The sequence below is a fragment of the Hesperophylax consimilis genome, chromosome 18 (genome assembly GCF_061612785.1).
Source record: "Hesperophylax consimilis isolate HC1 chromosome 18, BYU_Hcon_1.0, whole genome shotgun sequence".
NCBI classification, from domain to species: Eukaryota; Metazoa; Arthropoda; class Insecta; order Trichoptera; family Limnephilidae; genus Hesperophylax; species Hesperophylax consimilis.
Window position 1 is genome coordinate 3,580,667 of NC_142853.1, and position 24,526 is coordinate 3,605,192.

General features: G+C 32.9%; 2 protein-coding genes across 2 annotated transcripts; both read right to left on the reverse strand.

Moving 5' to 3' along the window:
- Positions 1-6,554: 6,554 nt before the first annotated feature.
- LOC149415254 (uncharacterized) lies at positions 6,555-12,741 on the reverse strand. The gene is made up of 5 exons (XM_089642349.1): positions 12,646-12,741; positions 10,553-10,638; positions 9,446-9,640; positions 8,627-8,780; positions 6,555-7,958 (listed from the first exon to the last, which is right to left on the reverse strand). Exons 2-5 carry the CDS (start codon positions 10,628-10,630, stop codon positions 7,714-7,716), a joined length of 672 nt encoding a protein of 223 aa, XP_089498475.1. The 5' UTR covers positions 10,631-10,638; positions 12,646-12,741; the 3' UTR covers positions 6,555-7,713.
- Positions 12,742-16,111: 3,370 nt separating this feature from the next.
- On the reverse strand, positions 16,112-22,667 carry LOC149415255 (uncharacterized). The gene is made up of 5 exons (XM_089642624.1): positions 22,575-22,667; positions 20,672-20,754; positions 18,524-18,715; positions 17,085-17,238; positions 16,112-16,725 (listed from the first exon to the last, which is right to left on the reverse strand). Exons 2-5 carry the CDS (start codon positions 20,744-20,746, stop codon positions 16,418-16,420), a joined length of 729 nt encoding a protein of 242 aa, XP_089498750.1. The 5' UTR covers positions 20,747-20,754; positions 22,575-22,667; the 3' UTR covers positions 16,112-16,417.
- Positions 22,668-24,526: the final 1,859 nt, after the last annotated feature.

A 24,526-nucleotide genomic window follows, 5' to 3' on the forward strand; every position in this document is an offset into this window, starting at 1 on the left:
TAGTTGTGAATTGTTGGAAGAATATTTTTTTTATGCGTTTTTCATAATAATTTCCTTAATTATCTAAGATGATCCAATCAAAACGAATCGAAAAGAAATATGAACGATAAGATATACGCAAAAAACATAGAATGTTTAATTTTATTTTGAGGAGCTCCGGCATAAATATTAAAAGGTATTTCGGCAATTACTTAGATTGTTTAATTTGCAACATTTTACGGTGAAAAATGGTTTGTAAAAAAAAGATTTTACAAATCATATATTATTTAAAAGCCTGAAACTTTATTTTTTTCTTGGCCTGTAAAATACACCATTAAAAATGCAAGATTGTAAAGGAACAAGATTTGTTCTACTCGCGGTATTTTATTACAGTATCTGTAATATTTCCATTCGGTCAATTATATTATTTAACTAATAATTATTGAAAAAGGAGATAATACTTATAAATTAAATTATTAATTACATACCTTCTCCCCCTGCTGTGTGTAAGATATCTCCTTTATCATCATTAAGAGGAAGATACAAGCCAAAAATGTGTATATTTTTGGTATACCTTATATTATAGGTAATAGGTATTTAAATCGCTTTACAAACGGAGTATGGAAACGTTCGATTTCAAACTGTTTTTTATTTATTTTGTAAATAATTACATTAGAAAGCAAAAAAGATGATCAAATGAAACTGTCACAGATAATCTTAGCTAAAATACTGTGTTTTTTAAAAGTCATCCTTTACGCGGTCATACATTTCTATTGAAAAAATTTTTTTTTTGTGGTTTACGTTTATATTTTTTATTGAGTATTTAATTTTTTTCTTTGTTCTACTTAAGCGAAACAATAGGAAAACCTTCAATTTATCTAAAGCATATTTTTTGGTACTCATAATTTACACCAATTCGTTGAAAGATTAATCAAAACAATGATTTAGCATTAAACTTCGCATTAAGGTGTTTTCATCCGGAAGTGTAAGATATCTAAGACATCTCAACTATTTTCATTAAGTTGTTTTTATGTTTATTTATGGTTTTTTTTTCTGTATGTAACATGAATTTTATGTGAAAACTTAATGCAACTTGTAAAATGTAATTCCCCAATACACTAAAAACGTCTGAACCAACTTGCCCATTGAGACCCATTTATTAAAAATCAAATTATTAAATAAATCAAATTGATATATTTAATTGATGGGTATAACCTTCAAAATAGCGTCTTAACCAACTTGCCCATTGGGACCCATTTATTAAACGTCAAATTGATATATTTAATTGGTGGGTATAACCTTCAAAATAGGGTCTTAACCAACTTGCCCATTGGGACCCATTTATTAAACGTCAAATTGATATATTACATTGATGGGTATAACCTTCAAAATTTTAAAACTGTTTGTTTCCCCAATACACTAAAAGCGTCTTAACCAACTTGCCCATTGGGACCCATTTATTAAACCTCAAATTGAAATATAACATTGATGGGTATAACCTCCAAAATAGGTAAAAATAAAAAGTTGTTCTTAAATAATTATAAGTTTGATCTTGGTAAATTTTATACGTAATGTGTTTATTTTATTCTATTAACTGTGAAGTGCCCTGAAGAACACTCTGTAGAAATGATAATTTATTACTATAATTAACTACCCAGGTTATTTGTTCAGTTTTGGGAACAAACAGCCATTACTTGTATAGTCAATTTATTCGCTTTTCGGAACAGCTCATTTTGTTTCATAGAAATCGTTGTGTCTCCCTTACCGTCCTAGATAGAAGTATGGACTAAACGGTGTTAGAAAGAGAAAACATGAAGCTATATTTATATTTAGAAATTAACCATATAATAATTTATGTACATCTCTATGAAACCAAATATTACGACCGCAATTTAAGAAAAAATATTGAAACTTTGTCAATTTTTTATAACTTTTTTTTAAAAATGAAACGTCAAATAGTAAAGTTGCATCATTCATTGTTAATAACAAATTTGTCTGATAAAACATGTGTATTTTAAACAGAAATTTTAGTTCGGTGTTTAGACGAAAAAACAATAGATGACATTTTAAATTTTTATGTTTGATTTCAAAATTTTAACATAAAAAAATATAGATTTATTTATAATAATAAAATTTATGAACTTATATAATCACCTATCTAGTTTTTGTATACGTTGAGAATTATCAAATTTATTTGGATTTTCATGCACACAAATTGTCCAACTTTCTGACAACGTCTTTAGGAAATATAACCGTTAATATATCAGAGGCCTAAAGGGTTAACGTAAAATAAAATATCAGAATCTTTACCTTGTTTTCCAACAATTCACAAGAAACAAATCCACGACTTCAAGCAGACTTACCAAGCTTGCTCTCTATTCACTATATGACCGTATAACAAACGATTATGTTCTGAACTCGATACTAATACATTTGAGATACCTGTTCTAATCAGATCATGAGATTTTACTATAGATAGAGAAACTGTGACGTATAGTATTTTTGATAAGAGTTAAAGCCTAACAACATTTGGTGTGGTAGTAGAAGAATATCCAATTTTGCCAACCCTCTAGAAAAGAGTCAAAAGACAAAGAGACACAAATGGACTCAAATAGAGACACAAGTAATACATAATATTAAATTTAAATAATTTTAATTTAATAATTATAATTTTTCATAATTTTAATAATTTTTTGGAAGAAAATAAAATATTACACTGCAATCAATACGGCATTATAAAAACAAAAAAGCACTTGATGAAGGCAATACATGTGCAGGATTTTTTATAGACCTAAGAAAGGCATTTGATAGTATCTCTCACGTAAAGCTTGATAAAAAATTAAAATCTAATAACATCAACGATAAAGCCGTTCAATGGATAGAAGACTAGCGACCATAAATGTCAAATTTTGGTATTCCACAAGGTACAGATCTGGGACCAGTACTTTTACTTTTGCATGTAAATGACTTATTTGTTCAACCATTACATGGAAATTTATCTTTTATGCTGATGATACAGTCCTTATAGTTAAAGAATAAACATCGGAAAAAATTAATTTAAAAGCCAAAGAAGATATAAATAATCTAAAAATATGGTTTGACGATAACCTTCTGTCGTTAAATAGTGAAAAAACATACGTCATGTCTTTTTAAATAAAAACAAACGATATACCTTCAAATCTTTAAATGATCCTACATTATCATTCTCTCACACAAAACGACGCTAATCACTGTCGACAAACATGCTCATTTCTGAAAACAGCTGATCAAATGAAAATATCTAGGAATAATCATTAATGAACAAAATCTTAAATGGAAAGATCACATCTGCCATACAATAAATAATATAATATGCTTTATATATTTTAGCTGGTACTTTTATACAAATGAATTAGTTGCTTATTGGATTTAACTTAGACTTAACTAAGCTAATAACAAATAACATTATAATATAGACTACCAACTCCTAACTCGAGTCTTCCTGAATTGTTCTTTGTTTATTCGCCTAAATAAACTGAAAATTTCCTCAAATATCCATAAACCAGAAGGCTATATTATTTATAATATCAGAAACACCCTCAAATCTTTAAATGAATTAAATTTCGAGACAATATTGGTTTGGTCCCTGGCCATTTAGGAATTGAGGGTAACGAGAAAGCCGATTCTCTAGCTAAACATGGAACAATTTCTGGCTCTAATCCTTTAGATTTTAGAATTCCTATCTCTGAGGTCATCCCAATTCTTAAATCCAACATGATTCGCTCCTGGGAAGAAAATTGGACTAATACGAAAACCCGAACTGGTGCTTTTTATTCTGGAATACAAAATCATATTCCAAGTAAACCTTGGTTCCACGGCAAGAAAAAATCCAAAAGATTTATATCCTGTATATCGAGAATGAGAATTGGTCATTGCTCCATTGCATCCCATTTGTTTAAAATCCGGGTCTTAGATAGTCCACTCTGCCAGTGCGGCATGGAAAATGAGACTCTTGATCATGTTTTCTTTAATTGTAAAAATCATTCATCTTTCAAAGGCATTTATCGTTTACTTATTAAAATCACCCACCAATCTCCCCTTAATATTCCTTATTTATTTATTTATTTATTGGACAATTTGTATAGCGCCGCTTTTGTGAGATATCACCTCAGGGGCGCTTTACAGTTGATGCAGGTATTGCAAAAATATAAAAATTAAAAAAAAAAACTGAATTTAAGTTAAGTAAAATGAAGTACAGAAACAGGTGACACGAAGATAGAAGATGGAGACTCTGCAGAAAGAATCCCAGGTGGTGAGGAAACTGGTCCAGCTGCTGCAGCGAGAGAGTCCACCGCGTCCAACAACAGTGCCAGCACGAGGTTCGTCATCCGTCCAGGTATGTGGCTGCTGCTAACAAAGAGCGGACACAATATCCTCTCACAGATACCAGACCTTGGCAGCACCGCTGTGACGTTCGACGAAGATAGAAAATGGAGACTCTGCAGCAAGAATCTTTGGTTGTGAAGAAACTGGACCAGCTGCTGCAGCGAGAGAGTCCACCGCATCCACCAACAGTGCCAGCACGAGGTTCGTCATCCGTCCAGGTGTGTGTCTGCTGCTAATAAAGCGCTGACACCTCAGATAGATAAGAGACCCTGGCAGCACTGCTGTGACGTTCGGCGAGTCCATAATTCATCTCCATGTAATCCTGTTCCTGGTGATTGTTAAAGTGGTGCATTCTGCCCGCAATAAAAAGCGACGGGATAATAAATTACCCTGGGCTTAGCAAAACACTTGCCTTCAGAGTTTCCGAGAATTCGGTTGAAAACATCTGGTGTGCATTTACCGATCGACGTTCGTTTCAAATATCGAATATTTTTTAGCAAAATTTCAGAATATTCACTTTTAAAACACTGCACTCAAATCACATATTATAAAGTTCTAATAACTGGTTGTTAAGTTTATTTTTATTAAAGTTAAAATGTTATTTGATTGATTTTAAAAATAAGGGAAAGGATAATTTAAGGGATTTTGCCTCATTTCCCTTAAAAATACAAAAAAACACAAAGCGGTTGTAGGACGCGTTGGTACGCGTCCTGCTGCCACGAAGGGCGCTATACAACTAACCTTATTTACTTTCTCTCAACAATTCTCGCATTTTCTCAGTTCTATACAAGTTCATAGACTTGAATGACTTCAATATTTGAGATTTCCTATTCCCGTATAGATTTCCCATAAAATTATAACCATCTCCCTTAACTTTAACGGCACATAGCACTCTCTTTAGGGTGAATTGCCTAATACAAAAAAAAACTATTTTATTAATTCCCTAGTCCAAAGGCTACATTGGATTTGAAATAAATGCAGTTCCTTTGATATTCTCCAATATTCCGTACTAAAATTTTAATTGGTAATTTCTAACATTTTGTTTCGTTACCAATATTATTTAAAATCGGTAAGTTAATATTTACCGTATATCTTACCTTTTATTTTAATGTTGATTTTTGCTATTCTTTCTCCCTCCTCTCTTATTTACGTTATTACGTCGATTCATTTTGTTTTTAAGTTATTTTTAAAAATATTGTATTGATGCTGTACTGCCAATGCCATTATGGATAAATTGAATTGCAAATCCGATTCATTCAAATTCAATATCAAAATTCAAAAAAATATTTATTTCACAAAAATACATAGTACAAAAGGTATAGCTTATAGGTTACATCCTATTTCTTCCAGCTAACCCAACAAATACACATTATTTTACATAACCTAACAATTACATGTAAACAAATGTATGTAAATAAAAAAAACAGAGTTATTTGATTTATGTAAGGCATTCATTTAAGGTGTTGTGACATTTGTTTAAAATACATTTTTAGCGATGATTTAAATATCAGTATGTCGGTTATTTGTTTGATGCTACGTGGAAGTTTGTTATATACTTTAATAACCATGAAGTGTGGTCCTTTTTGAAATATGGTTTTGTTTGCTTTTGGGATTAATAAGTTTTCTGTGAACCATGTAGCGTTTTTATGTGTTGAGTTTTTTTGTGGGAACGTTTGTGGAGATGATCGAACTAACAGGCATAACTCCATTATATATATGTCCGTCACTGTCACATTCAGTTGGGAATAAAAATATTATTATTTATTTTATCATTATTTTGATTTGAATAATTATTTATTTTATTATTATGTTGATTAGTAAAGTCATTAATTAATAATCTAAAAGGATTTAGATAACAAATTTAATTGAGGCTCTAAGATTTTTAGAGAGAAAGTGAATATTGTAAGCAAAATAATTGTGTGACAATAATAATTTACTTATCACAAACAACAGAATCACTTATACACATTCACTAAATTTCATTGAAATCGGTTGGGCGGTTTTGGAGATTAACTTGTACGAACACAGTGACATGATTTTTATATATTAAGACTATTACCTGAGACAGGTAAAAATATGCTTTTTGTCACCTGTGACAGGTAAAACATGCCTTTCTTGAAAAACAGCGCCATCTATTGGACTTAATTGACAGATTGAGCCACAGAAAAGCGTGGTGGGGTACAGCTAGTTGGAAATAAAAACAAAGGTAATTTAAACTTGATTCATTTATTAGAATGTTGGTATCGATAAAATTTCAAGACGTTAATTTAGACGAAAATTTCGTTCTAATATTGAGTGAACCTGGTTTTCATGTGGCGTAATTTTTCAAGTAAAACAAACATATGAAAAATCCATAGCTGGTAATGAAAACAAATTGCAGATAGATACATTTAATTCAAACACATACGCATTTGTGCAGATTTCACTACGGACGAGGTCACAGTTTAACAGATTTCTGCTTAACAGTTGCGATTTATAAATAGGTAACTACTTATAAAAATGCAGAACCAGGTGGGTATGAGTACCGCTGGCTGCCCAGGAACCGTTTGGATAACCAACGTCTTCAGGTCACACCGAAAGTTTCGCTACGTTTGGTGACTTTGGTGCAAAGGTTTCCGGGCTCATGGGGTGTGGTGGGTTCAGTCTTGACGGCTGATGCGCCTGCATACCAGCTGCGTGGCGGGCCAGATCGGAAGAGGCCCATTGAGGGATTCTCTGCTCTCCAGTCAGACCGTCGCCTTGCACCCCAGTGGGATGGATGGATTTATACTATCCCCCTCATTCCTAGAAGTTCCTCTCTTTCCTTTCCATAAAATATACCCTCAACACAGCATCCCCAAAGATGGCTCTGAGGGAAATTATTGGAGCGGAGTTAATTAAAAAAATACTGAAAAGTATTCCTATGCCGAAGTCAGATCTCGTAATATTTTAATAGGAATAGAGAATAGACTTATGTAGTTTTTTTTAACTCGACCACTTGGCATTATAACTGCCTGTAATTTTTTTGTGTTACGTTCCGGTTCCATTTCAACATGGTGGCCGTGTTGGATACCACCCTTGTATGACGCCAGAGTACGTATGACCGTGGTTCCTACTAAAAATTATGTAATTTTTTATGGTATATAATTAAGTAGCTAGGTATATAAGTAGGTATCAACTTATAAATCTGATGATTTCATAGGAATTTATGGTTTTCATTTATTAAATAAGGGAAAATTTGAAATAATTTTTTTTGGTCGAAAGGTCTATCGTTCACAGAACTACCAGTGGTAATGAAAATGCACATATTGTGAAAGAAAATTAATGTTTTAGGGCACCTGAATATTTAAATATTTTTTCAAATAATTGAAAACCCTGAAGACCTTTGTTTTATACATTCCTGTTCATGTTTTGCATTGAAAGTGGTTGGGGATAAGGTTGTTGGACATTCGGATATGGCTGTGGTTGATTTGGATATGGCATTTGTCCATTTGGGTACATCGGTGGTGTATTTGGATATTGCTGATTTGGGAATGGCTGGGGATAAACTGTGACGTTGAGTCCGTTATCTCCTGGTCCTCCCCTCATTTCTTTGTAGAGACTCCAAACCACCAACAAGAAATAAAATTTGAGCACTGAAAAATAAAATAAATAATTATTACATAATATATTATTCAACACACTTATTTCGGTTGTCGGTGCATTGATGCGTGCGTGATTTAGAATTGTATTCATGCATAATGTGTTAAATAATTCAACTTCAATGATTTTTTTTTGTTTCTATATTAGAACTAACAAGTATAAATCATAATATCCAACAAGAAGTAAAGTTGGTGCAAAAATATTTTTATAAATTAGTCTATTTGAAATGTGTGTTTTTAGTTTAATTTTTTGAGATGGCGGGTCAATTCTATAAGCAAAAATAATGAAATTGCCAATATTGGCAATATCAACAAATCTGGCCGCTAGAGACACTAGTGTAGAATATAGACTTTGAAATTCCTTTCAATGGCGAAGTCGTAAGCAAATTTTATTTTAAAGGTCCGAATACGCTGCCTGTATACTGCCAGATCAATTAATTGACTAATCACTAAAAGTGAGACGGTCATGCTGCCTCCCGCACTCCTCGCAAGTTGATTTGTTCTTTTTTCTCTGATTGGATCGTCTGTCGAATATCTATGTGACCAAACAAATAGCATCACAACCCTTTACCTTATTTAGGGGTGCCATAGTCCCGTCGGCTAAGATAGGGAGGCTTGTCTGTGGTATTAAAAGTAACAACAAAACAATTTGGCATTTTTACCTAAGTAGCCCAAAGACCACGAAACGCTGATGTATCCGTAGTAGTCATAGTAGTATTCGAAGCTGTAGACGCCATATGTAATGGCACATATGAAGTTAGATAGTACAGTGACGTAGGCATAAATGATCCATGGAATAATCAGCCTGGGTTTTGCCTGTAAAGGAAATCACAAGAAAACATTAGTTAAATTAATTGGTTAATATGTTTACAAAGAATCAATGGAACTCCATAGTGCTTCATTCTAAATATCCACAAGGCAGCCTACTGTATGATTGGACATTCAAGACGCTTCGCAAAGCAAACGGCGGAGCCCTTTAGCAAATTGTACAGAATCCATTTGGATACGGTCCAAAATAGTGTTACACTTACCACGAGTGAACAACTTGATCTTTGTGAACTAAAACCGCATACGGGTAGGTACATAAGACAGGTTATATTTTGGACATTAATAAATGTTTAATAAAGGCAAATAAATCAGTTTTTTACAAATATTCACCTAAGATTTATTTAAACTTATATTAAAAAATATATTTTTTGAATACGTCTACATATTTGAATATCACTTTGATTTCTTAAATGAATATATTTATGATTGATGTGGAATCTAATCTAAGTACAAATTAACCCACTTCCCGAAATACGATTGAGCTGAAACTCGGCAGATAGATTCGTTGTAGATGAAAAAATATTCTATCAATTTTTAGTGGCAATATCGAAAAAATAAGGAATTTATTCTTTATCTAACAGGGTAGTCTTTATCTAACTGTGTGTCTGACAGGGGGTCTTTTATGTTCAATATAAATATAATAAAGCACTGACCTGAGATACGCCAACGAGCAGTAGAAGGTCGACAATCAGGAGAATACCGCTGACCACAGCCATGGTGATGTATAATCCCTGTAGGTCATCCATGGGGTGATTTTCCCACCAGTAATCGCCGTCCCACCAAGTGCGGTAACTCTCATAATTAACTGCAGCCATGGAGGTTATTATTAGTGTGGTCAACGCTGCAATCTGAAAAAAAACAAAGGTAAAGCCGTGCGATTCAGTTACCGATGGACATTAAAAATGGGTAACTGAAGGAAAAAGTTGACGACGATAGATTTAAAAATTGCAAACCAATAGTTTTGTATACTTTAAGAGGCGAAAATATCAAGGTTCGTATTTTATTAACGTCATATAAAATATAGACATTTTTTCTAAAGGATTTTTATCTTAGAATGTCATGAACCCCAAAGATTCGCGACATTTTGGCGGTTTGGAAGGTTGAAAATTTGTGACGAACAGAATTTTTTTAAAGCTAGATTTTATACCTACATGCCGAAAAGCACTGCCTTTACAGAAACTAATATGAACGAGTTGTCCCTTGCACATACATGTAGAATACAGTCAACATTTAATATTATGAGGTCTACGTCATTTTGCTTGCTTAGTTCCTTCTTATGACAAGTTTATTAGGGTGGTATTTTTAATGTAAGGATGTTATTATTGCTTGATGTCATACAATGTAATAATATTTTTTTTAAATATGTGAGCAAGGAAGGGTAAGCAGTGATTATGTCCCTATATGCACTGCATACGTATGGCCAACAGTCTAGCTCAGAAAGAATACAAAAATAGGTGCTAATGGTAATTATAATAGACAAATATTGTACCGAAAACATTTTAAAGCAAAAAAATATAACATTAAAGAAGAAGATGATACTAATTAATCTGAACGATACGTTAAACAGAACAAGACAACAGATAACTGGGTTGGATTTCGAAACCGTTATCTTTTTTTCTTTGTCTTTTTCTGTTTCATGTTTCGTTTAGATTTGTTAGTATTATCTTCTTCTTCAATGAAATGTTACATTGATGGTAATAACCTTCAAAAGTTAAAGAAAAGTTGTTCCAATGAAAATTAAAGTATAAAATTAGGCTTACAAAATCAAGAACTCCTATCAGCAATGTCCCAGTTCGCAAGCTTGTGCCGCAACAGCACGTTTTAACCTTTAAGGCCATCGTCTGATCTGTAAATTATACATACAACATAAATACATTTTTTGAAAACCAAGGTGCAGATTGTTTGTAATTAATCATGAGATTAGTCCAATGTACCAATCAAACGGTCTGTTTTGATGACACGATGTGTTATTCGATTTTCAATGACGATTAATAAACTCTACGTACAATAATAAATAATAAAACTTATCTACATGAATATATTTTTAAGCCATAATATTTTTCACTGCAGTTCTTTATTGTTTCAAAAGAATAATAATTTTGAATAATTAAAAAGATCGTGGATAAAATTAATTAATATTTATCGATAATTGATGTTTCCATATCAGTAAAACATTATCTGAAAATTGTCTTGAGATAGATCATCGCTATGTGTAAAAAAACCTACACATCGTATTACTCCGTTGTGATTTAACTATGTTATAATCTGTAGAAAAGATGACTAATGTGTCACGTGACACCTAGTATCCCACTCCATTGCATAAATACTTGTACATTAATGTTGTAGGTTACATCGGGATTTTTTGTCGTGTTGCATAAAATATTACAATTGTGTGTGTGGACTTCTTTAATTTATTAGTAAATAAATAAACAAGATTGTTTCTGGGGCAGTTCAGTTATGGTAAAGAAGAAGACAAAAATTATATGAATTTACTATTTATACGTCAAAGCCATTAAAAAGGTGTTAATAATTACATAAACATATTATAAAGGCGGTAAAAGTTGAAAGCTAACTTGTCTTAATCCTGAATCTAATCTAAATCTTGAAATATATATATAAATTTTGAAATTATCTGCGATATCGGTAGACTACTTTTCGAGTTTTGCAAGAGCAAAAATACGCTAGCTGAATTTTTATATATTATTATTTTATGTGTATAATAATCTTATATATATGTATATATACATATTATAATCACAATTGTATAATAATTTTATATACATATAAAATTATAATTGTGTAACCAATGAACATTAAAAAAAATATCTCCGGGTAAAAGACAACTATTTAAAATTACTAACCCTTAAATGCATGATTTATTTATTTTTCTGGAAAAAATATATTTTGTAGATATTTACATGCATATGCAAGGAAATATAAAGAATTTAATTTTTTTGTAATTTTTGAATGATATTTGATTAAAAAAAATTGTTGCAGGTTTACAACACCATGTATTTAATAAAAATTAATATGAATAATTTACGTATGAAAAAAAAAATAAAAAACCTAAAAAAATTTCTCAAAACTAATAAGTGCACCAGAAAAATACGAGTTATTACATATAAGTATTGTATTATTGTATCTACTTACTTAAGAAAATCAAAATAATAACAGCAAAACAAAACTGTAATTCTAACCTACAACAAATTTTCGAGAATCTTCAATTTGTTAAAGAAAAAGTGACATTAGACATTCGCCAAAAGAAAAAAAAGGTGATGCCACTCGATAAAATATATTACCGTGAACTTGATAATTCTAAAACGGCATGCATTAAGTATACACCAAAGAGTTAAAGGTGGTTTGAACGGTATGATGCAGTTTTGCAACAGTATGCATTTAAGGGTTAAATACCATTACTAAAAATTATTCGTTTCACCTTTCACTAAAATAATAGGAAGATACCATCGACCAATAATTACATCAATGGCACATAGGCAAAGAAAATAATATGACACGGTAACATCAAAATTAACATTACATTATAAACGACTTGCTTCATAACGTATTTTTTTAATGTCAACAATTAATTTCATATAATATTAGCGCAGAACTGTGAAAAATTAAGGAATAATCTGAATTTTTGACAAATCTGTATAAATATTCTCCGTTAAAATATAGGTACTTTATCGCCAATTCAAAGAAATTTTAAGATTATTGAACCAGTTTAATGTTTGATTTGATGAGGTCACTATTTATAACGTTCATTGCAAAGCCTCAAGAACGGCGGTCTAAAAATTATAATTGGATACTATTTTTTAATAAGGTTGAAATGAAAATAGTAAATTATTCTTACCTTGGTTTCCAAGTGCTCACTAAAAACTACTCCACAAATTTAGGCAGCTCTTATAGCTTCCTTTCTGTAAACTGTACCACTGTAAATGATGATTACACCATCAGCCTAATATAATATATTTCATATATTCTAATCAGTTGATCAGATTGAATTTTATCTGCGATACGGGTATCGTGGTGTACCAGTACTCTTTTGATAAGAGGTAAAAACCTAAATTTAGTGTGCTGGCAGACTAATTTTAGCAGCATCGTAGAATATTACTAACGTCCATATAAATCAATCAATAAATCAGCCCATCCCCTTTAATTAATATTTTCCGCACTGAACGGAGTACCACAGGGGTCTCGTTTGGGCCCAATAGTATTTTGTTTATTCTTCAATAATATTGGTGAATATTTTTAGTAAAATCAAAGTCTTTTTATTTAGATCTACAGAACAATCAGAGATAACAATGATCGCGCCGCTTTGCAGTTTATCTTCAATAAAATACATACTTTGCAACTAATTATTAGTATATACCAAATAATTAGTTTTTACAACGTAAAAAATCCTCGTAATTCTTACTGTTTTGTGACTGATGCTAATCTTTTTCAAGTATCGTAGATTCAAGATCTGGTACTGTTGCTTTTTTCGCGTTCATAAATCCACTTCTGTTATTCTGACTCTTGACCTGATCCGACTCAAGTATTTGGTTCACTTGATCGTGCCATGTCTTCCGCTGGCGATTTCAACATATTCTACCTTTCACATTCCCCTCATTTCTTTGTTCATCAGCTCTCTATGCCCAAACTATTAAAGCGTCCTTTTCTTAAACTTATGATATTATCGGAATGTACAAATACATTTAAACGCGTTCTCTTTACAATGGTTTGCTGGTAACTATTACTAAACATATCGTGTTATTGTTGTCAAGTTTAATTTATAGAACTCCATTTTAATTTTAAGTTTTTCTTTCATATATTCAGTAATATTAGTATTCAATTTAAAAGAAAACAATTTATTTATAAATACGTTCTTGTGTGTAATTATTATTACGCGTGAAAATTTTTCATTCTCAAACTGTGGTGAGGCTGTGGCTTAGTGCGGAAACTATGACTTTTGGAGGAAAAAAACCCCAGCGGCCATTTAAATTATCAATTCTGAAACTCTTCACTTTAACGACCTTTAGACAAATTTAAATAATATAATAAGTGAGGACACTAGAGATGGTAATGACCATTAAATACTCCAAATTTACTCCGAAATCAATAAATTCACGCGTAATAATCTCACTTTCTCACTGAACACATCATAAATACATTATTTAATTCCTCAGAAGAACAAGATAAGTTTTTCAAAGTAGATAAAATCAATTCTGAGGGTACTCTGTTAAGCGTGTATACTGGAATTCATTTTGGATCTGTGGATTTTCAAATCTTGCAATCAGTTTTGCGCGAGGAAGTAAAATGTGATAACAGCTTTCGATGATTCATCACAATGATTGCTACTTCTCTGAATAGGGTAGGTACTTAATTGTTTTGATATCGCAATTGAGAAGAGATTTTATCGGGAAGTCCTTTTGACTCACGAAATCATCACTCCCTGCAAAGTTTCAATGAAAACTCTATTGACATCTTGTACTATGGATATTATATTTTTATTATGTTGTTCTTTATTCTCAAGGGGGGTAATTTACCATCCTCTCCATAAGCTGTCAAAACACTATCCATAGGATAATTTATATTATTGATTTCTATTTCACTCGATAAGTCCGACTGTTTTATTTGCTCTTAGTTATTTTGGATATTGTTTAATCGTTTCTCGAACCTATGGATAGTGGCTGTCCATTGGATAAGTTAGCCGAGTATTCAACCTATTAAAATAATTTATTTTGGTAATTATTAAAATTTACAATTTACTTACAGGTGTATCGATATGATGGTGAGATACCATATTATATTCTTCCCACTAGGAATCCCTTATCCGAGGCGGATTGCAGGTTGTTGTGTAGGTGTTAAATCATCTGATAGTATTATTGCGCCAGCGTCTGGACGGTTTCGGTCCTCTGATTGGTCTAATTCTAATATTTTGTTTCGGTTAAATTTCGCATAGCCTGCCCTGATGGCCGATAGAGCGCTCCTCTGGCATAAGTGCCGCCCGCAGGGCCTAGCGGCACATTTTTGAATGGTCTTGTGTAAGTAAGTCTTGTGTCTAAGACCATACAAAAATGTGCCGACGTATCAAATTTATCTTTTCGAATCGAGACCGTCCTGTTTTCGGTCTCTGTACATTACTGTACACGTTTTTAGCATTCAAATTTTATGAATTCTGTCCTGGAGGAGTGGCGATAGGGCACAAAGGGTATGGTATACTTATAATACAATGTAATGCAAATGAGGTATTCCCAAAATTAATTCTGGTAGTCATTAAGGCCTCGTAGTAAGCGTTTAACGATGGTTTGAAAGGGAGATGTGTAAATACGAATGTTAGAGGGAGCGCGCTATTATTCAAAAAACGATAATAATTAATAAAACACGTCTCGTTTGGAAGTGACCAAAATTAATCAACAAATTCTTAAATTTTTCCATAACTATAACATATAGATAACAGAACCAAACGTGTTTTTAATAATTTTCGAAGTTTACTTTCCGATTTTTTTTCTATCTAGGGAATTACTTATAATTACAGTTTCGGCTTTACAAATGTATTATAATATTATCTTAAATTTTTTTTTTTGGAACTCAAAAACTTATAGTGTTAGTGAGAAATGTGTTAAAAATCGGCGTAAATTTCCTAAAAATTTCCTAAATTCAGCGTATTATTTTCTATTTTCTTTAAAAATAACTTTAGATTTCTATGGTTTTTGAGGTCCATTATTTTGCATCATATCCCAAAGGAGTTAGTTGTGTAATAACTCGTCTCCCTAGTGCTAATGGAACCATTACCTTTACGAAAATTGCTTTATCTTAAACACCTATTGTAAAATTCCATTGAAATAAAGAAAGAAAACTTCCTCTCCTGTAAAATCATCTATTTCGTTGTTTAGACAAATAGAAATAAAAAAGAAAACCTCCTCTCCTGTAAAATTATCTATTTCGTTGTTTTGACAAATAAAGCCTAGGGCAACGAACTTCTGTTTCTAAGCGTTAAGGATTTTCTAGAAGCAACAGCCGGGCCGCATGTTGAGTTTGACCGGTCTAGATCATTCAGCCAAAAAATACGAGGGAATGAACAGAGCCACGATAGGTTAGTTATTATACATCATCCCCGTAAACACTAAATTAGGTTAGTTGCTAAAGGTTAGTTTGCTCAAAACGAGTTCATTGCCTAGGAAGGGAATGAAGTATGTTAAAATTAAATAAATTATTAGAAATAAAAACAAAGGTTAGATATATTGATTGTTAAAATATATAATTATTTACATTTATTTGTGAGAAACAAACATCTTATGAGATATAAAGTTCTATACATAATATGAAATATGAGGTTAATTAAGGTTAAGTGTAAAAAATTTCTTATGCTAAAGATGCTTAGAGGTATGAGTTTTATTATGTCTTAAAACTATGCTCGCCATACAACTCTATACAGTCGTCACAGATATATCATATTACCCTTCAGTGCCGACCATATATGGGATTGCATGGCGAACGATATCGTGATATAGACCACGCTCACATATTATATTCCTCATGCGTAAGAAGCTTTAGGGAATAGAACTACGCAGCGGAAAATATGGTAATAACAATGCACAACTTGTGAACGAATCTAAAAATATTTGAAGGTACACTTTGTTTTATAGATCCCTGTTCATGTTTTCTACTGATGGAAGTGGCTGGGTATAAGGTTGTGGATATGGCTGTTGGGCATTTGGGAATGGCTGTTCTTGATTTGGATATGGCTGTGGTTGATTCGAATGTTGCATTTGTCCATTTGGGTACATCGGTTGTCCATTTGGGTACATTGGTTGTCCATTTGGATGGTTCTGAGGTCCATTTTGGAAAGGCTGTGGATAAACTGTGACATTGGCTCCTTTATCACCTACAGATTTCATCATTTCTTTGTAGAAACTCCAGACAACCAATAGTAAGTAAATTTTAAGTACTGGAAAATAAAAAAATTAATACATAATTATCAAAAAAATATTACAAAAAATATAAAATTTGTCAAATAAACGAATTTGAATGAAGTATATTATCATTATTTTGAACATGAAACTAGAATCTTATCATAGACGGTTTCTTTTCAACGAAAAATGGATAAGTTTTAGGTTATAAATTGTTTTAAAATTGATTTGATAAAGTAGTTTTAATATATAAAATATGAAAAGATGCTGGAGTATGGGGCATATGCAACTGAAAGTGAGATTATAACAGAACGCATACTGCCACAAACCCTCTATCTTATTTAGAAGTGTCATGTGGTATTAAGACTGTAACAATAAGATATTTAGTATTATTTACCAAGATAGATAATGGAGCATGAAATACTGGCATATCCATAGTATTCATAATAGTATTCATAGCTGTAGACGCCATATGTGAGGGCACATACGACGTTTGATAATACATTGACGTAGGAGTAATAGATCCAAGGAAGAATCAGCTTCGGTTTTGTCTGTGAAGGAAATCACAAGACAACGTTAGTAAATAATACATTTTCATAAAACCTGTGGAGGAACTTAACAACGCAGTCAAAATTGATTAGTTACAAACGACTAATCGGTGTTTGTGCGTTGCGTTTCCAGCATTGAGTTTTATAAATTGAATCTAAATTCCTTACAATATCAATGTAAAGTATTGTTCGAGTACTGGAAGTAGAAAGGGGGAGGGTGTAATTTTCTGTTTCGAGAAACTTGACTCGACGGGTTGCTCAATTTCCTTCAATGGTGAGTAAATTAACTTCTGATTTGGCAATTTATATTTTGGGAATGTAAGAACCTAAGTGAGATAACTTAAAAAACTTGGGATTCGATTTACTCAAAACGAAAGCTCAAATAAAAAAAAGTTACACTATAAAATCGACTCCAAATGTGATGTAGACTCACCAGTTTCCCGCTTGTTATACTAGTTACATCCACTGTAGTGGTTTTGGAATTTGATTTTGTTTGAGGACTTTGTGTTTAGGTATAGACTCCAAAACCTTAATTAGTATTCTAAGGTGTCTTGTAATGTAGTATTTATAAATTTCTGTTCCCTTGAATCTTTCATAATGCCTTAATCATTGTTTTTGGTACCAGTCTTTCTAATATGCCTTCCATTGCCAGGCTTGGTGTAATGTATATACTTTAATAGTATACAACTGCTGACTGATTAATCTCTCTGCTAAAAATCTCAAGTGCGTCCCACTGTTAAATTTGGCAGCCAACTCTGGTTTGAAGCCCCAAGGTACCCCTTCACTCTGTACAGAAAAATGGGCTGTACGTTGGATAGATTCCCCTATCGCAATAATCGGATTGCAATCTTTAAAGCACAGGTGTCATGTGGGAATGCTGTCCTTGTTTTATCGGTATTTCAATGGAAGATGATCAGAGGAATCAGCGAATAATGTAGCGGTTGACATTTGTCACAAGATAACGCGTCGTTTCGACTAATTTCTGAGTTCAAGTGCTCGGCAGTGGAACGATGTGCAGGCCTTTTGTGCCTCCTACCTCCTAGAACATGTTCACTCCTTCCTCTCCTCGAAAAGACCTTCCACACAGCATTTCCCAAAGATGGCATAGGCCAGAGGGAAATTATTTTTCTCAAGGCTTTCTGCGTGGAGTTAATTTTTTTTAGTATGTATATGAATTGTTGTACTCCGTTATTCGACCGTTACCTCATATTTTTGAAAATGTCACATTAACCCTGTGTGTATTGTGTACTTAGAATATAAATAAAATAATAATATATAAAGTACTAACATCAAAGACTCCAATAAGCAGGAGAACGTCGACCACCATGAGAACGCCGCTGACCACAGCCATAGTGACGTAAACGCCCTGCATGTCATCCATGGGGTGATACAACTCTTGGTGGTTGTTCCAATAAGGACGGTAACTCCTATAATTAAGAGCGGCGATGGAGGCCAGTATAAGTAAGACAAAAGCTCCGAGCTGCAAAATAAAAAATTCAATTAAAAGTTAGTAAAATAAAGATTTTATCGTAGTTATTGTTTTGAGAACGGTCTCGTAAGTAATTTGGGAGGTGGCTTTATTTACCGCCGCCCTGGGAACCTTTTATTTAGATAATCAACACCTCTACCAAAGGTCAGCACAAGTTGTTCGCTACGTTTGGTGATTTAGCAGGACTGTCCGGATTCATCGGGTGAGGGGTGTTCAAAATGCGCCTGCTCACCATCTGCGTGGCATGCCATATTGGAAGAAGCTGGTCTACCCTTTGACCTCTCCCACTGGTCTCATTGCCTTGTGCTGCAGTGGGAGGGATATATTCGTATGTCTGTCACTTCTGGATACATTGATCCCTAGATTCCTACGCAACACTCATACCCTTTTCCTTCCCAGAACTTATTCTCTTTCTTTCCTTAAAAAATACCCTTCCAAAAGATGACACAGGCCCCGAGGGAATTTATGATTTTCCTCAGGGCCACTTGTATAGTGTTAAAGTAATAAAAAATGATAGTATAATCTTTGAATACCCACGTTAAAATATATAAATATACATTACGACATATGTTTTTTAGATATAACACAACAAATAATAACTACATACGTTAAAAAAATATTCGCAATCTTTCACATTTGCATCCAAAACAACCGAATACAATACATTCTCAACGTTTTAAAACGGACTTTAGTAATCTTCAGTAGTAATCTTTGGTAGTCTACAATACCGAATAAGTCCTTGCCGACGTGCACACAAATAAAATTACGTACGTCGCAGAGTATTCAATTAACGTAAGGCCGAGATTGCTTTATCTGGCCAGAAATAGAATATTTCCGAGTGGTAAATTTTAATTAATTCTCATGAATACATTAATAAAATCTCTAACATTTCTAAAGGGATTCCTCAGGAATTTACTAATTCATCGTCTAGAAAAATAAAATCTGATGCTTCCCTCTCATCTTACAGTTGAAAAACGTTTTATAAAATTTAAAATAATATATTAAATGGTAAGGTCCTGTTTTTATTAATCTTAAATATAAATAACTTGCATCCCTAGGAATCCCTCTAGAAACATTTAAGATTTTAGTAATAAGCTTATCAGAAATAATTAAAATGTGGGCGTCGAGGCAAATCCCCGTTATCAGGGTATTGTGTCACCTTAAAAGAGTGCCGAGAAGTTATAGTTATTTGAGTTCCTTGTCACATCACTATGTTAATGCCATCACTATTATTATTGTCTACATTAAGTGTCTATAGTGAATCTTTGTGTTTGTATTGTCAGCGAGCAAACTCGCATCTCTAAAATGTCTCCTGTATAACAACTCTAAATAAAGTAATTAAACAGTGCCAAGTGTTTAATATAAAGACCAAATATCACATGAAACATTTCTTACGCGTCATTTCGTTATTGCCTTTATCCGGATGAGCACCATGAGGCACTATGAGCAGTGCTGTCACCTAGCCGGTTTCAAAGGGAATTTTGAAAACCCATTGTTCAAAATTATCTTGAAGTTATTTGTTGTTAAAATTCGTAATCCATTACACATTATATTATTATTAGATTTATGTACTGGGAGTGATGACAAGGGGAATTTTCACAAGTTGCACGAAATTATGTCACTATCTTCACTGATAAGAAAATCGATATTAGAGTCCTTTTTTTGGTTTTATCTGAGATTAGAAAATATGATCGAATTGCGATCATCGAATTTTCGAAATGCAATCTTTGGTCTCCGAGTGAGGTATGCTTCAAAACTATGTCATGCTATTACCGTCTTACTGTCCATGTTTGCATTTAAAGAACTGTTTGCTTATCCTGTGTAAAATAACGCTTTCTTTTATGTTAAAGTCACGCATTTAAAAATGATAACCTATCAATTACAAAATTGAAATTCAGATGTCCATTTTTTTAATTTATTTTAAGCAAATATATAAATTAAGCTTACAAAATCAAGGAATCCTATCAGCACCGTTCCCGTTCGCAAGCTTGCGGAACAGCACGTTCTAACCCTTAAGGCCATCGTGTGATCTGTAAATAAAAAATACGAATTATCACAAACAATTTTTAAAAAACATGTCAAAACTTGAGCTTAAGTTTTTTTGTGTAGATGTTTTTTTTTTTACATTAAACCCACACAGGAGGCCCAGAGGAAAATAATTTCCTTAGGGTCTAAGTCTTCTTGGGGGATTATGTGTGGAGAGTTTTAAGGAAAGTGTAAGGAAAGGAAGGAGAGGAGATTCTGGGAAGGAAAATGTACGTATATGATGGGTAGGATTCTATGTGTGATTCTGTCCAGGAGTGACGGAGTCACTTTGTATCATTTCAACTATATTTAACCCCTCCAGCGTTTTAGGATCGTATATGACCTGGCGTCCAAAAATCATGCGGAATACTTAATTTTTTGATTTTAGAAAGAGAAATAAAATTTCTCTATTTTTTAAAGGAATAAATACTAAAAATATCTAAAGGGGTCTAATTCGGTTTTAACTTTTTTTATTATCTGAAGTAGATAAATGAAGTCACAATTTTATCATTTTTATTTAAAATCTTTTTTTTTAGCCGGAAAGAAAGATTACTTTTCCTTTTTTTGTTATTGGGGTGTTATGCCGTGTTGCGCTAACTCCTTCTTTAGCCAACGTTTCGGACAATATTGCAGTGTCCATCATCAGGGCAGATGTGTTATTTGAGGTTGTGTTAAAATGTGAGCTTATGTATGAGGTTGTGATACCGTGTTGCCAGCTCCAACCCTCTGAGCTAACATTAACGTATCATTTTTTATTTAAAGTGGTTTTCTTCATTTAGCTCTGGTGTAGCCGTCAATTACCGGATACCAAGAACTATTGAGCTTAGCTCCATCGTCTCTATTAATGTTTACGGGATTTTTATGAATTTCAATGGCCTCCGTAATCAGCCGTGCTCTATAAGTTTTGGGTCTCCCCGGGATTTCAGGAACAAATCCAAAGTAATGCCCGGTGTAAGACAATCTTCGGAACAACAACAAAGATACAGGACTTACAAATACTATTACTTATCTGCAAAGACTAAGTTTCCTCTGGAAACAGATGGAGTGTATAAACTCAGCTGTTCCGGATGTGACAAGGTCTATGTAGGTCAGACAGAGCGGACTATCTCCAAAAGGATTTCAGAACACTTCAGAGCTTGTAAACTTGGCCACCCTGACAAATCGGCAATTGCCGAGCATTTGATTGACACCATACTCATACATAAGCTCACATTTTAACACAACCTCAAATAACACATCTGCCCTGATGATGGACACTGCAATGTTGTCCAAAACGTTGGCTAAAGAAGGAGTTAGCGCAACACGGCATAACACCCCAAAAACAAATAACAAAAATACTTTTGGCCGTAAAAATCTTAAATCATATTTAACTTTACCTTGTTTATAAAACAATATTCTTTTCACGGAATATACAAAATAATATAAAATAGCACATTTGAAATACAGAGAAAAACATTGTAAACTGAACAAAAATGTTGAAAGAATGGAAGGGTATAAAATAATAGTGTGTACGCATTTATTTATTGTTTCTTTAAATTGTATTATTTTTATGATAATATTAATTCCGTTATTTTAGATGGGGCTTTATTATTATTATTATTATTATATATTATTCATTGCTTGGAGCCCCATCTAAAATTAAGTAATTCATTCATAGCTTCCATATGTATAAATATTCGAACAATATTTCTAAATGGAAAGAACAATTATTTCTCTTTCTAACCTCAAAAAATTACCAATTATAAAATTTGGATGCCCGGTCATATATGATCCTAAAACGCTGGAGGGAATAAATATAGTTGAAATGAAACTAGTAAATTCTTACCTTGGTGTCCAAATTATCACAAGAAACCACCACACAAATATAAATACAAGTATATATACAAGTATATATCGTTATAAACTTCCTCTCTGTGAGTGGTACCACAATAAATGATATTTATACCATCAGCCTCTCGTTATATATTTCAGATGTTCTAATCAGTTGATAAGATAATATTTTATCGGACATACGGATAACCTGTACTTTTTATGATAAGGGGTAAAAAAAATCCTACATACACATTTGGGAACCGAAGCGCGAGCTGAACCACGAATAAGGCGGGCCACTGACAGCTTGTTGTTGACATGTTGTTGTTGAAATTTATTTATATTATACGACCATACGGGCTTTTACAGACATGTGATATAATTACAAATTTGGTGGAACAGTAATCACAAAGTAAAATTATCTATTACAATTATATAAAACCCATTCAGAAGAATAGTAGTATGGTAACTTTAATAATTATTATCGTTGAGGTATGCTATTATAACCTTCTTGTAACTATATCCCTGGTAGATGAACACAACTACTAGTATTGCCATTATAACTGCATGCAATCTAGGTACAAGCGAATATTGAATAGTCCTGATATAGTTGCTGCAATTAAAAAGATTTTTCGATCGAATAGCTCCAGCTGGTGTGTTAATGGTGATTAGGCTCAGTAAATCAGGGCTGTCTATAGTTCCGCTAACGATTTTAAAAACAAAAGTCAGAAACACGTCTTCTATCATTAAATATAATATAGGTATAGTATATTTGCGGCACGTTCCAGAGTCGAAGATACTCTCAGTATCGCCCTGGTGTCAGACCACCATTCAGAATTGGAATGGCTTTGGCCGTGCTTGTTGATAAGATCTGAATAGCCAGGTACTTCCCCCACCTTCGACTTTCCCATCTCCTTCCCCTCCTCACTACCTTCAGATTCACAGCATACCCCGATTGTGGATGCCATAGCCTCATTGGCTCCAGAAGGCTGGACTCTTGAAGTGTTTGTAATTTATAGTTTCTATTACGATACAACGGTTTAAAAACACGTCGTGTCCAGTGAAAAAATAAAATGGTTAATTAGGTATACCTCCGAAGAACCCATAAATACATTTTGGACCTTTGGATTTAAAAAATCTTGTAATCAGTTTGATTCCGCTAGGAATGAAAATGTGATAAGGTATCGATGATTCATCACAATGATTGCATCTTCTTTGAATAGAATAATTGCTTTTGATAGCGAAGAGAAGAGATTCAAAAGGGAATTCCCTTTGACCGATGAAATCATCGCTCTCTGCATGTTGATATTTTATTTCATTTTATTACAAATGTATATTTGGTATTAATGATTCTTAAAGATACACAGTCTATAATGATAAAGTATATTTACAGTTCTCCTCACAAGGGATTCCTGTTCCGAAGCTGACTGTAGGTTGTTGTTTTGATGTTAAATCTTAGGCTTGGTAAATATGTTTGTAGACTTCATCTTCATGTTTGTTGAATTCTTCACCTCCATGTTTGTTGAATTCGTCATCTTCACATTTGTTGATTTCGTCACCTTCATGTTTGTAGAAATCGTCATCTTCATGCTTGTTGAATTCGTCATCAACATGTTTAATATGTCATATTTTGATGTTGTTTTTTAACCTGCTTATGGTCATGGTATTTTAAATATAATTTGGAAGGGTTTTACAGTATGTATAATTTTTTTGCTTTGAATTAATGGTTTTTCTGACCAAAATATGTAATAAGGTGAGTTGGGGTAAGTAATACACACACATCGTTGAGACGGACTTTCCAATGATCTCAGATTAGATGTGATCGTGATATTCCCCTGAAACATTGATAGATTGATCATTAACCATTTCCTAACATAAGTCTATTAAAAGTTAACTGATAGGATAGCTGACATTTTTGATACTTCTCCCGGATTCGGGGTAAGAGCATTTTGTTGTATTATTTCGGAA